Source organism: Dreissena polymorpha, chromosome 9, assembly GCF_020536995.1.
Source record: "Dreissena polymorpha isolate Duluth1 chromosome 9, UMN_Dpol_1.0, whole genome shotgun sequence".
NCBI lineage: Eukaryota > Metazoa > Mollusca > Bivalvia > Myida > Dreissenidae > Dreissena > Dreissena polymorpha.
Window position 1 is genome coordinate 64,891,085 of NC_068363.1, and position 16,190 is coordinate 64,907,274.

The following is a 16,190-nucleotide window of genomic DNA, read 5'->3' on the forward strand; positions in this document are numbered from 1 at the left end:
GTGTTTGAAGCGTTCTACGAAAATTAAATTAAACTTTTGCCTCTTGAATGATGGTACCTTTTTTGAACATTTTTCATTATTATGCTGCTGATTGAAATTTAATATTGTCAGTCATTCGTCCCAACGCGCTATTTAAATCAGTCTTAAATTTAATAATATGTGTATGACTTTTTCCTAATGCTGACTGGCTATTGTTCTTCGTTGTTTATTTTATCGTGATAAACTCGAGGTTTGCATTATCGCTTGATGATCCAGACATAAAGGCTTCACTATGTATGAAATTCAATTCAACACATGTTTTGGCCCTCGAGTGCATTTTGCTTGCTGTCTCTGCTAGCTGATAAGATTTAAATCCTCTATTTATACTGTTAAACTACATATCGCTCACAGACGAATTCCGTCCAAAGCAGAAATAAAATGCTAGCGCATGCTACTTATATTTTCCAATATGTTTTAACTGCAGTTGCATGCTCAACGGGCGTATCGATTGATTAATGTCGCAAACACAAGATAATTATCACGTAATTCCGGTAACTGCGAAAACAAAGCTCGATATAAAAATGATGTTCTAAATTTTCCGCGGGGTTGTGTGCAGGGCAAAATGCGCACTAAATGAAGCTGGCGTGTTAATAAGCGTGTTAAGTTGTCCATTCTGTCCGCAGGAATGTGGAAGACTATTTTAGGAGTGTCAGGAGGACTGGTGATCCTGGTCGTGTTTCTGGTCGCTCTCTACTGTTCCCTCAAGTATTTTAGGACTTCGTAAGTATACGACTTACTGATTTGTCTTTTATTTTATCTGTCGTTATATTCTTTTTGCTCAGTTTTATTTTTTCGCTTCACTTTTTTTAAAGAAAAGACAAGTTATTGTACTAACATACTTCCGAGGTAAGATAAAGTTTTTTTGGAAACAAAATACATTTATTTTAAACTGTATTACAAGCACCTGTTTTACATAAACACATGTCAACATTATTCGAAATATACAGATAACAAAATTGAACGTGCTTTGGATTGGAAAACAAGGCCGATGGGACACTTAAATAATAACTTCTTTCCTCTTTAATTTCTTTTACATATGAACCTGAAGTAGGAATCTATTCAAATGAATTAATCCTTGTTTAACTTCTATTGAAAACGTGTAACAGAAAATTGGATATTATTACAATCAGAACTTTATGTTTAAACTATATAGACATATTTAAGTTTTCAAAAATGGGGTTTCTATTCAGTAACCAGGACAAATGAAATACATGTTTTTAAAAAGACTTAAAATATAAGTACATTGTATTCAGACATTGGTTGGGATGCATATAAGATTGGTGAAATTAAAGTTACAGTCTCTATTACTTGGCAAATGTATTCAGAATAATAGCTCAATGCATAGTTTAATTTGGGTAAAGTCAAAGTCACATGGACTTAATAGAGAAATAGTTGTCGCTTAAAAATCGAAAAACTATTATCTATTGTATTGAACATGCTTAAATTAATTATATCGAGAGTCAATTTAAAGTTCAAGATCATCTTTTCTAACTATTGAAAATGGTATACGCTCAACAATGTAAGAACAAATGAAGCTGTTATTATGAACTTATAAATAGTTACTTATATATAGGCATCGCGAGGGGTTGCGCATTCAGCGGATGTGGTCGAGACCACTGCTACTAAGTATATAATAAAATAATTCCGCCAAATAACTCGAGAATGAACTTAACTGTTATAATGAAATTTTAAACTTAAATTATTTGTATAGAGACCTAACAATTCTGCATTATGGATAATCGGGTCGGGTTGATACCACCATGAATAACATATATTTGTTTTCTGCCTAAAATTTTGAAAATGAGATAGTCGAATGCAACTGTATCATTAGAACGCGTATATCTATATCTCGGGTGGGTTTTTATATAAGGTATTCAAGTTGACTTTTACTACCAATAGTTATTTTGTTTCCGATCTATTAGTTAATATATTATAAACATGCAAATATATGTTAAGGTGGCAACAGTGGTTGAATCTTTAACGAATTTTGTCATGCCTATAATTGTTTAAACAATCCTCTTTAGGACATATGTTGTCTTATTTTGGTCTTTCTATAATAAATATCAAACTTTCAATGTAGGAGTGAATGAAAGGTCAATACTAGTATATGTTCACAATAATACTTCTTGGTCAAGTTAAATACCAGATTGTTATCAGACTTTTTCACCCCATAATGGGCATAGATATATATTATAGTCGGTACATGAACAATTTTATATTTTAATTAACAAAATACTTGAACATAAATTGTAAGTCCTCACTATAACACGCTGCACAGGAATTTCGATCTACGGATATAGAACGTTACTTTGCATTTCGAACACAGACTTTTATAATAGACCATCCATCATAGAGGTTTCATACCTTAAATACAAAAAATTGCATACCTCTGTTGATATTGGTGAATGTATCGATAAATATGGCGTATATAAAACACACACATATACTGTTCCAAGCAAAAAGAATCATGCGCTAACTTTACAAACAAACAATAAGTGATTTCTACAATCAGAATTTGAATCGCGGATTCTACAATTAGAGCGGTGCTCTGTGAAAAGGGGGTTTAATGCATGTGCGTAAACTGTCGTCCCAGATCAGCCTGTACAGTCCACACAGGCTAATCAGGGACGACACTTTCTCAACTGGATTTATGAGCAGGTGCGACTTTCTGGAAAAAAAAACACATACAAACGGATATTTTCACCCCTGATTAGCCTGTGCGGACTGCATATGTTAATATGGGACGAAAATTTACGCACATGCATTAAATCATCTTTTCTCAAAGCACGGCCCAACTGCTTTCCACTTCTACATATTAATACTTTTCACAAAATTGAGTCTACACGTTCTATGAATTCCCTAATTTCAGGAAACCATCATTGTAACATTAAGATACGTTTCCGTACATAAGATATGCTTTAGGCGACTGTAAATTGCTGGGACATATTTTTTGCTTAAGTTTGAAAATAATTTTCCTTGAAAAATCGTTGAAGTTGTTTTTCAGGCCTTCGAACACCATATCCGGGTGGATATATTTTGTTATTGTTAATATTGTCAATAAACTATAGAGAATTATTTATTAAGTCTCTTCTAAAATTATTTAATACAATTTAGGATTGTTTGTATTACAATATCTTGATTTTCGATGTACATTCCTTCTTTTTAAATGGTATGCATTCTTAACATTCCAATATACGAACATGTCCTGGATGGATAAGATACAAACATTTGCTGCTGATAGTTATGGTCTTTGCTGGTTAAAATCATATTTCCATAGAATGGCTGGAAAAAAACTAATGTATAATTATTTCAGTTATTGTGAATAACACTGTAACACAAAGAGAAGTAAGGACAAAAACCTATGTCTTTTTGGTCAATCAATTGGATTTAAACCTAATAAATTTGGTCAATCAATTGGATTATAATCCAAATGAAAGCTGAGATACTCTTACCTTTCAACTAACACAACATTGTATACAAGCTATGAAGCAAATGTGAGGACTGTATTAACCAAACATCAGATGTTTTTTTTCCAAATACCAGTGATGCTTTCTAGTTCTAAGTGGTATTCCCTGATGTGTAGAAAATCAGGAAACAGTCCCAAATTTCACAACGAGTGTGATAGGTAATCCATAGTAATTATTTTGTGTCAAATCAAACGCCCGATTTTCAAGAGCTGAAAATACTGACGAGTGATATAATAACACCTTATGTAAAAAAACTACCTTATGTCATGCCTTACACGAACAAGTTGTGTAATTATTCTCCAAAGAATTGTTGGCATGCAGTTAATGTAGTGCTACAAATGAACACGACGATTTTATTCTGATCATTTTCCTACTCATCTATGTTCAAGAAGAGGGTCATACTCACACCATCATAAAAAACAACAACAACAACAACAGAGCATTGCAATACTATCTTTTCTTCTCAACTTGAATGCTTGTATATTATGTGTCGTGTTCTGAGAAAACTGGGCATAATGCATGTGCGTAAAGTGTCGTCCCAGATTAGCCTGTGTAGTCCGCACAGGCTAATCAGGGACGACACTTTCCGCAAAAACTTGATTTTCGGTAAGGAGGGACTTCCTTACAACTAAAATTACCATAAAAGCGGAGAGTGTCGTCCCTGATTAGCCTGTGCGGACTGAACAGGCTAATCTGGCATGACACTTTACGCACATGCATTATGCCCCGTTTTCTCAGAACATTACTCTTATTATGATGCTCATTTGTAACGTTCCAAATCTGTTTTAAAGTATACACTAATAATATGCTTATGGCAGATGACAGAAAATCATGTTTTTGTAATAATTAAATGTATTCATATAAATACAACATAGATTTTAATTGAGAAATGATTGTTCCACATCAGATACTTGCTGTATATCTTTCTTATATTGTCTGGTCTTACGTGGAAATATTACTTCTATTTTGCATCTAAATTGTTGAACATATTTGTTTTTATCCAAATAAAAATATTGTATGTAATGTGATGTTAAACAACAGAAACTGTTAATTTCATGTCGGCCACATTACAACCCAGCCATTGTATTTGACCCATCTCTGTCTCGCTAAGCTTATTTATTTCAATAATCATAATTATAAGACAGTCTTATTAACAGACTGTGCATTGCAATAAAAGTTATCACTTTTGCTGTTTTTTTTATTTGGACTATTATATAGCATGATGATTACACAGCCGTCAAAATCTCGTATCTCGGAGAGATCTAATCACAGAGGTCGCCAGGCGTACAAAGGCTCATACACTACTGACAACGTGTGTGTAAGTACCGCCTCGAACGCTTGTTCACGGTGCACATACGAAAAGAGATTTGAAATCTGTGTAGCCATTTCTTTGTGATAATAATGAGTATAACTTTTCGTACTTACTTTTCTTTTACCCTACAATTAAAGCTTTCTGGCAATGAACTAAATGTGTTTCACCAGTTGCATATATTTCGTACAATTTTTCCAGAACGAATTTCAAAAGACATTAAGTTATTAAATGATTTTAAAATTACTACTGATTAAAAAAATATAAATGGTTCCTCTAAAAATGAAATATAAATCGATTGTTTGAGACACTCTTTATATAACTCCAATATGATAACAATAACCACAATTACATACATGCATGGCGAGGATAATTAGCAATACTTATATATTAAACATATAGAAGGTGCACGTTTTTATGCACGCACGTCTTTCATAAAACTAGACGCCAAAAAAACACACACACACAACTGCAACAATAGCATTGGATACTTGCCAAGTCTTGGTTATAATATAAAAAATAAGTGCCCTTATTTGGAGCTATTCACACAAAAACGTATTTGTATAAACACATGCAACATTTTAATAACAAATACATACATCAGTAAAAAAGAAGTTTGATAAACTGAATAACATTTTTCTTAGTCTAGGGTCGTCCTGGCAAGTTAAAGACAGAAAAGTGACATTAGCACGGTGGTAATAGACTGTGCTCTTTACCAGAACTGGTATGTGAACAGGTATCATATCATATATCCCGCAACGCGGAGATCTATTTCAACATTGATGAAAATCAGTACATTATTGCAAGCTGCTTAATCCCGCATAGGAAATTCACCTTGTTACAGGTCGTTCCATTATCATTTTATCAATAAGCAGATTATCGACTGACACAGTTAAACTTCGTCAAGTTTATCCTCGCGAACGCCATTCTTGTAATCGATATAAAAACGAAAAGTTATATGTTTACAATAGCCTTAAACACATTCCATTATTTCTCAGATTTGGTCGAGCATATTTCTGAAATTGGTTTACTTTTCTAATTTAAATATATTTATTTTTGAACAAAGCCAATTTATCATTTAATGCAAATGTGGACAATGCGAAATAGCATTATTTGCCAGTATGAATTTGTAGAACAAGTTCAAATCGGAATCAATCAGTTTGGCCTATCTGAGTATAACCACTCTTACATAATTCCTTGCGCTATTAATGCGGTAAGAAAAAGGGATGTCAATACTTTTCGGATATGTTTTATACATTAATGAAGTGTAAGCTTAGAATTATCTTAAACGTATACCAATCACTGCTGAATACTTTTGTGGATTCAAATTTCCATAATTGTACCTTAATTGTAGGGTGGTGACAATGAAAGAGTTAATATATATTGGGCTACCAATTTTAACTATTTAAGGTCATGGTCAGATTGGCATATTAATTCACATGGTTTAGTACTAGAAAATATAAGAGCAAAAAGCTCTTTAAAAAGCAATGTCCTGTCACGTGTTCATGTACAAAGTGTTACGATGTCTCGTGCGACGATTCATTTTATTAAATCGATTGTTGGTCCGATGTATAAAAAAAGAGGAAATGTTATTTATCATACTGGTCTTTTGTATAATAAGCAATTAAAAAATAGAATCTCGATATTAATTTCATCAATGAATGTCTTTTTTTAAGACATGTCAGTTAAGATAATTTTGTTGACGAACTCAATATTATAAATGTTATTTACGAAGAGTATTTTTTGCATTCATTATGTTTATTAAGTCTCGTCTTTGTTCACATTTCAAGAAATAAAATATGAATAAATCAACTACCATCTCCTGTATTTGTCGTCGGTTTTGTAAATTTAGCTGACACTTTTAAATTTCAAAATGCAGCTCTGGCAATGCGCTATAGACTTAAAATTAATTTGTTTTTCTACCTCCTATCGAGGGACTTAACTATGTTGGTCTACTACAATTTCTATAGAGACAGATTTCTTGTACTACCTCTTTTTTATCGCTTAACATGTGATGCGATATTACTTCTCGATGACTTAATATTTGTGCACAACCACTTCAGTAAGACTTAAATGTATAAATCTGTCACTGCATGACAGACGTAAATGTGGAGAACTTTTGCTAATTTATATCCTTAAAAGTGTAAAACTGTCATTTATTTATATGCTTAGATGTGCAAACTCCCTCTTTTTATAGACTTAAATTTGGAATCTTGGCATTTCGTAATATCAATAAATGTGTAAAAATGTCCCTTATCCATATCTTTCAATGAATTATGCTATCAATTGCAAATAAATTCCTATTTGAAACTGGTATACTTATAATTACTCATACGTTGACAGATTAAAGTTACAATTTCAGCATTATCAGAAAGTAATAAATTTTATATTTCTTTTTTTTAATGACTGCTTTTGCACTGAATACTTTATTTAAATCAAAAAGTAAATGACCTTTGTTATATTATTTAGTGGTTGTAGCACGTTTTTGGACTGAAATATATTAATCTTCTTTTTTAATTTTAAATAAAGCATTCGTCGTTTCAAAGGTATTCAATTACCCGTGATAGCAATCTACCTACGTCCGAATCAGAACGTAGTTCTGTTCTTGAGGTAATCAATGCTAGTTATCTTTTAATAAGTATAATTCGAATGATTTACTCGCGTATTAGTCTATAGACAGACCAGTTGCAAACACGAAGGAATATTATCTCAAAACTTCCAGGTTGGGGTCGAAATATAGTTCCCAAAACAAATAACGGACAAATTGAACACAAATTCAATAAAACTTTGATAACATTATGTCTATAGGCGTTTTCTTAACTCAATGAACAATATAAATGCTAAGGTAACGTTTGCATTTTCAGAATATCGTTTATTATCGAAAATGAATTGCGTTTTTAAATACATTTTTCAAATTTAAAATATACCACAAAATGACATACTGTTTCTTATTCACATTAGACTTGTGTAGATCAGATGCGCATCATATGCTTGCATTGTTTCAGGGAGGCAAGTCACTGATTCATGACGGCGGTTACGTTACACCAGTCTCTGAAGCCATTTTTGTAAGTGTAAATTGGAATATTTACACTCCATTTAAATCCAGTATATATTACTCACGCCAAGCTTCATCGATACCACACACGAATGCTGTCTGTAAACTGTTAGACAGAGAAAAATTGTTTTTATTTAAACTAACAACCAATATAACAATCCTACCTTGTCTTGCAAGTGCTTACTAGAAAGCTATTCTCGTCAGTCATCGTATTTTGTGCATCGTCGTTGTCATCGTAAATAATTAAAGTAACATAAAAAATGCACATCTTAAACTGATTATTGAAAAAGTAACCAAACCTTTTTATTTTTTCCGTCGGCTTAGTTGTTTTTCGAATTTTTGATGTGACAAACCCTTACATACATATTTTTTTAGTTGAGAGTCTAGCGATAGTTGTGATTTGTGAAAATAAATGTGACCGAGACGCACGTTCATCAAATGGAAATCAGAAATGGGATGATATATTCCACAGATGGTTCAACGTCAAAATAATGTTTCGTTAATATTCATTTGATATCACTCGACATTTGTTTTAATTCATATTGCTTCCGTAATATTGATGGATGGCAGTGGGTGTGATATTTGTTCAATTTTTGTAGCATAAACCAACAAGGGAGGCAACTCGTGACGTCACATTTCGGGTAGTGAACAAAAAGTGGTTCTTTATTACTTCGCTTTACATGGGCCTAAATAACGTTTTAGAGCTCTTTTCTCGTAAGATTAAACCGTCAGAAATCACCCAATCAAGAAATTCGAAACACTTATATGACAGAACATTCAATTTCATGCTGCATGCAAGCTATTTACATCACTAAAATTGTAAACCACAAAGCTTGGAATATTTGTTTTTGCGGTTAGAGACAGTGTTCCCGACTGAAATTAATTTGCGATTACTTGAAAATCATTTATTTATTGGTATACATCAGGAAAGTGGTTGAATATTTGCGGAAAACATAAGAATTTTGATTACATTTTGAGTATTATAACATTGACCAAGTGTTTACGGACATTGCCGCTTGTACGGATATATTGATACACATAGGCCTAAGGACAGAATAGCCTTCATATTTCAAGTGTATCGGCCTTGAAAGTGTTACTTTATTAAATGAGAAGGATCATACATTTATCAACCAGTTATAGTCAGTAACATTAAACAAAATCTGTGGGTGCAGTCATTTTTTTTTTGGAAACTGCGACGATCGATAATTTCCGTAACCATTCGGAAGATTCCAGCAGACAAGTTTTTGTCGAAATTCTTAAGTTTTCTGCAAATATTCTACCACTTTCTTGTTGTTTACTAATAAGTTAATGATTTAAAAGTTAATATTACCTTGATTTTTGGTCAGGAACTCTTTATATAATTGCTTAAAAAAGTCGCCTCGAATTTTGCACATTAAATATTAAAAAAGACACATATTTCAGTTTATCATTCCAATAACTTCGACTGCCCTCTTATTTTGGAAATAATGAGACAAATGTGATCAATCTTGAGCTATTTCTTTCTATTTAAGACATTAAATCACGTTATTTATTTTTGGTTAAACACAATGTTAACATTATATATAGTTTGGAAAAAATACTTTGGTAAAGATTGAGCTAAAATTGCTACACATTTAAAATAAAATGCTAATAATTTTCAAAATATTCACTTTCAAACAGTACGTTTGTCTTTATTTGTCTTACACGATATTAATTTATTGATTTAGTAGAATGAATATTATAATATTACAATGTTTTCATAGAAAAATAACGAGAAAACAGATTGATTTGAAGATATTAAATAATCACTGGGTTGCTAGGGTGCCATCCTAGAATTGTCATGTTACTAAGGAAGTACCTGATTTGTCAATTACTGTGCCTTCATTTAATTTTATAGACACGATATGTTTAATTTAATGTCTAACTTTTCTTGAAAATGTTTTCATTCAGTATAAAAAATAATTGACCTCTGAATAATTGCTGGATACACTGGAAAATATGCTTATTGAAATTAAAAACAACTACATGGTCTATGCATTGTCTGATCAAAAGTGGTATTTGTAGTTTGGTTTGTAAAAAAGAAACATTTTCCAGAATAAACATCAGAATTATACATGTTTTGTAGACTTTGTGCATTTTATCCAGTAATCTGATAAATTACGGTCCTTTAAGTCATCTTGTTTGTTAAATTATTCTGTTGCGTTTAAAAATAATGAGTTTTCGTTTCCTCGGTAAACAGTGTGTTTTGCTACACTTCTTTCCTATACTGTGAATTAATTTTTGTGAATAGAACGTCCAAGCGTTATCTAAGTATACGAAAGACGATACTTGTATAAGTTATAATGAGTCTTTATGTTAACATATATACGCACTAGTATTCCGAACTTAAGTTTGCAAAATTTAAAGGTTCGGAACTGTGCGAATTGCAAGAAAGGTCTTTTTATCCTTAAGGCTTGTTAATGCGAATTAGTAACGTATTTAATTTTCCGTCTGCATTTTTATACGCATCCATGATCAATTAGATTTGAGTAAGCTGCTGCTTTTAATTATATAATGTATGATTATATGTGTTATTAATTAATGCGTATGAAAATGCCTGGTCACATGACCTGATACGGATAGAAATAAATCCGTTTCAGTTCAGAATCGTTCGCCACTTATTAATCACTTATAGTGCCTGATTTTCATATAATAGCTGCTGGTTCGAAGTGTTTGTCCTTTTAATAACATAATATTTGTTTGTAAGGTTCATAATTGTAAATACTACCCCTTTACATAGTAATGTACACATCGACCAAATGCCTCGACAGACATCACTCTATGGGCAATATGCCTGGAATTATATTACGTGCTAACAAAACGGACTTTAACTTATAATTATATTTACTACTTTTCATCGCGTCGGTTTGCTAATACAGTTTCAGTTCTATTGCTCAGATAAATTTTTGTTTATACCCACTACTTATTTTACAGGACATTAAAGTTTGACACGAAATGATCAAAATTGTGATCCAAACCTTGTAACGGTCTATGCAAAGAATTGGGGTCTTAAATGGGTTTAAGGGCTGGCCAAGCCTCACACTTAGCCTAGAATTAATCACTAAGCATCTTAGAAAACATCCTGTTTTATTACGGTTCAATTTGTATAGCAATGTTATGAGGTTAATGTTTACTGTACACCAGTGTATTTTGGGATTTATTCTGTGCTTAAGTCGCTATTGTATTAAACCGGTAGGTATCTTGTGTCATGTCGTGTGTAGGCAATTATCCACTTGAAGACCTCATAAAAATGAGTTCAGTCCTGGTAAAGTCTGACAGGTCACACTACTTCTTTATTGATTTATTTTGTTTTCAGATGGACTTAAATGAAAGGTCCCAATACTTTTTTATTGATTAATTTTATTTTCAGATGGACTTAAATGATACATGTTTAACAAGCAGCATTGCAAGAGTGTCCAGCAGCCGATAACAAAATCAGCAAATTTGACATGTTTGTTAAATGTGTAAGTTTAAAAACATGTAGATCAATCGTACATGGTTGTACTTACCCTGTATGGTTTATGTAGCAAGAGCGTAAATTATGGGTGTCTAATATCGGTAGCATTCTGTTTATTTGGTTTGATAATTTATAGAAAAGATATAAGCTTCTTTTTGGTGAAATTTACTATTTTTTTCACGAGCGATTATACGAAAAAAAAGTTCACTTTTGATTGAGGCTTCACGAGTCTTAACATTTTAAAGAACCATGAAAAAAATCATTTGCTGAAAGCCAAATAGTATCCTTTAATATTCTGCATAAGGTCTAAAGTTAAATAACATACAAATGTGATCGTAACTGACGCCATTTCTGTAAAGTATGGTTTGTAAAAAAAATGTCGTTGTTTCTCTATTATTGTGCGTCTTTTATGCATGTTAGATACACTGTTTTAGTGAATATTTTGCATGCATTTTTTCATAGGATGGTGTTGTGGTTTAGATCGATGTTGTCAAAGATTTAATAAAAATATTTAACACTTATCATATTGCTTTCCATGTTGTTAACGGAAAAATATTGCGTTTTTGTTATATTTTCTCTAGAGTGAGTCATATATCATGCAATATTTTCACGAGTATTGTTGTTGTTTGTAAAAAACCGATATTTTCAATTATATATTGCATTAAAATGCATGTAATGCAAATAATTATTTATATTGGCAATATTCATACAATGCCTGTACATCAGTCAAACTTTAACAACAAATAGACGTATGTTCATAAATGTTCGATAACTGGTAGTAGTTTTGTTGTTGTAAGTTTGTATTCAAGCCATTTCGTTGCTTAAATGTGTTTAGGACGTGCACCTTGTCCGTTTGTTCTGTTAACAAAACTTAAAAAAACGTGTGAACATTACACTGCAATCCACTCCAAATGCATGTTAATTATATGTTATATACGATATATCAGTTTTGTAAAATGGTTGCTTAGTATTTAAATGTAATCAATCCGGTTATTTACAGATGCGCCTGTTTTAAAATTTATGTTATTTATTTATTATCTAGAGTCCTATACATTTAGTCAGATAATTAGCATTATAATAATCTGTCACGTTTTCCGATGTTTTAATAGGCTTGTTTTAGAACTTGTTTTAGAACTTGTTTGTCATAAATGCTAGGCATAAACTGCGGCTTTAATTCTAATGGGCACTATAATTAAATATATATTTTTTTAATTTTTTGTTTCCTCCTACTTTTTTAGTTTTCCTTTTTTTAAATTAAAGTATCACGGAGCATGTTCTATAAGTATTTGAATATATCATTACACGACTTGAAGTTATATGACATTATTACTTAAATGAGATTTAATAGTAACGAATTTACGTCGATATATTTCTGATATGATTTTAAACAATGATTTTGGCCTGCTGGGACAATCGATAATTCGTTCGATTGCATTCACCCATCTTCGTGATACGACTGACCTTTCGCTTTATTACAGAAAACGATCAGACCTCGATAAGCACTGCCTTTCTATTTCTGAAATTCGACACTTGACATAAATATTAAAATATTCATGTATAAATGAGGTTACATAAGTATGGGTGTAATTTTTAAAAAGAAATAACTTGCCATTACTGCCGAAGAAGTGCCAGTAAGGGTACAAACCACACCATAAACCTGCAATAGGGTATCAAAAGCTACAGCAGTCCAAGTTTATAAAATACATTTTATTTCATTTTGTGATTTGTTCAATAGATCACAATAACGTGTCATTGTTATTTTGTGAGTCCAGAGAGGAGACGACCGTGGTTCTTCTTCGCGCTTCGTGTGATGCAAACCGGCAATCTGTGAGAGTTGGTATCAGAGTGGTCCCGTTTGATAAAAGACCAACCGATAGTGCACAAAACCTTGGCCATAGGCAACCAAATATTTGGCAAATTTTAGACAGAGCTAATATGTTAACGTTACTTTTCTTATGCAATTTTCCTGTGATGAATTGGATCTTTAACGAGTTAACTGCTTAGCGATTTTAATAAAATGTCAAGCCTTGTGATTATTCAAAATACGGCATATGGTTAATGGGAAATGCCATTTAAATAACTGATTATCTTCGAATTATTTTTAAACGCATATAAACAATGCCGAATTTAATTAATTGTATAAGTTAACAAATGAATAGAAATTACAACACAGAAAAAGTAAAATCATAACAACAATTTTCGACCTCATCCATTCCATATCTTAATCCGTCTTTTTCTTTTAGAACATTTACCAATTAAAGACATTTAAAATGATATTTCCCGTTAGACTGGGTGCCGATTCTCGAACGATTTTCATTATCATTACTTTTTGAACGTGCATACAATTAATGACAATAAAGGAACGCCATACTCTTGTCGTCTGTCAATGTCAGCCATCAAATAAAATCCCTCGTTAACACCAAGAACGGACTTAATGATTAAATAGCTCATCTTTGTATTTAATCGTCCCATGAGGCAATTTGTGAATACAAAAATGACCTCGTTTTACCACAAATAAATATGAAGAACATAAATACGATTGTCTAAAAGATATTTATTTTATTAACATACGCATATTTCTATAAAATATACACACGTACAATATAATATAAATATGTACTTTATAATATAAAAGTGGATACTTAACAACATGTTTAGGATTGTACCATATCATTATGAATTGAATGCACACATATACACATCTATATTGTATAAATATGCTAACGTCCAATTTTACAACGTTTTACATGGCATAGAAAGAGGGTCAATCGAAAGACTTCGTCATCAGAAACTCATGCGCAATTAGGTGATTTGTTTGCATTCAGTAAATAAGTATGCTGATGTATTTGATGTTCATTTAAACCACTTCACTGACAATAATCAACATTGATTTCGTGAATATAATTATAATATAAAACCGATTCCTTAAGTTCAGATAAACAATAGTTACTTTCAAGACCTGCACAAGTAAACGCATTGATATGCACTTGTTCTGCATGTTTGAGCATGCAGAAAAAAAAACTACTCTTGTATTAACTGAAAGTGTATTTTTCTCTGCGTTTTGTCCTGCACTTATTCATTTAAGGGCAATACAAGTGTACGTTTCATTTAGTCAAATACACTTAAACATCAAATAAATAAGCTCAAGTGCTAAAGAAAATGAAAGGGAAAACATGGTAGAGGACCGCCATATAATGTTACATGTCAACTACCTAGCTTATAGGCTTTGTGGTTTTAGAGATTCTTTACGTCACTCGTGAACTTGTTTTCAAACAAACCCAATGGTCATTAATTAAACTACTTTGAAGAGGACCACCGTTGGACATAGCGTGCCAAATACAAACGATCTTGACATTACTCTTTAAGATTAAACGATGCTTAAAGCAATCGCCATAAAAAAATAAGAACAAAGTCACCCTTATTGAAGTGCAAATTGTGACCAGAGGGGCATGATTCTAACAAACTGGGTTGAGGACAAAGCTATTCTCTTCCACATCAAATATTAAACACTAAACTTTGTTGTTTCAGAGTTGTAAACATATTTACTTTATAAGTATTGAATAAATTTGATTCGTTAATTTTTTACTGCTGTGTAATTTGATTGTGAGAATTATTTCAGTGTTTTTGTGATGCGGTTCGGATTGACACAATTGTGAACAGTTCGCAAGAAGCAGAACGACACTCGGCTAAAAACGAGTATTATTAACTTTATTAAGTTAATTGTCAAAATATTTGTATATCCCATTACAAAAAACTATATATTTGGGATATAGGGTAAATCCATAGAAAACGCCCAACCGAGTCAAGGGGTAGGTGTATTAACCAAGTATAAAAAGTTAACTGGCTGGTAAAACGTTTTAACATTTTGCAATTAGTTGTGATATACAATTTATTATGTGGAAATAATAACAAAGAGTGTTTCTGGAAAAGTATCCATTAGGCTCCCGCTACCTTAATATTTTAGTTAGAAGGGGATTTTTCAAGCGGTTCCGTAGTGTAGTGGTTACACGCTCGCTTCACATGTGAAAGGACCAAGGTTCGAGCCCCAGTAGAATCAAATTATTTTATTTGTGTTCTATGTTAACTTTTTGTTTTGATGGAGACATTTTAGTTTAAATAAATATGCTGTTTTGTTGTAACCATTTTTTGTTTTTATTATGCCCATGAAATATATGTGTGAGAGGGTGGGGTTCGTAAACACATTAAAACCTTCTTTGTTCCTTTATCCTAGCAACCACCTAGTTACTAATAAAGGCGCGATAGAGCGCGAAGCGCGACACGTATTATTAATTGTAATAATGAGTCTTGATTAAGAAAGCAGTCGCTTATCAATGAGGAGCACCATCACAGCACCCCAGTCTCATTACTATCAAGTCCTCCTACAGGTTTTTTTAAGAACCACATACAGAAGGCCGCCTGCCTGACTCGTATCTTCCCAGTGGTATGGACCCTTTGGTATGGACCTTTAACCTCGCTCACTATCCAGCGTTTAAACTTCCGGGTTTACATTTAAAACGACTATGAATAGCTTATTAATATCTTAGTTAGAAGGTGATTTTTCAAGCGGTTCCGTAGTGTAGTGGTTACACGCTCGCTTCACATGTGAGAGGCCCAAGGTTCGAGCCCCAGTAAAATCAAATTATTTTATTTGTGTTCTATGTTAATTTTTTGTTTTGATGTAGACATTTTAGTTTAAATAAATATGCTGTTTTATTGTAACCATTTTTTTGTTTTTAGTATGCCCATGAAATATATGTGTGAGAGGGTGGGGGGGGGGGGGGTGTTCGTAAACACATTAAAACTTTTACAGTGTTTTCATATCAATGAGTACTCAACCCCTATCGT

At 32.3% G+C, this 16,190-nt stretch overlaps 1 protein-coding gene across 1 annotated transcript; it reads left to right on the forward strand.

The window, feature by feature from the left end:
- The first annotated feature begins 542 nt into the window (after positions 1-542).
- Positions 543-13,820, forward strand: LOC127844498 (uncharacterized). The gene is made up of 4 exons (XM_052374771.1): positions 543-759; positions 4,725-4,824; positions 7,821-7,880; positions 11,259-13,820. The coding sequence occupies exons 1-4, from the start codon at positions 665-667 to the stop codon at positions 11,316-11,318; spliced, it is 315 nt and encodes a 104-aa protein (XP_052230731.1). The 5' UTR covers positions 543-664; the 3' UTR covers positions 11,319-13,820.
- Positions 13,821-16,190: the final 2,370 nt, after the last annotated feature.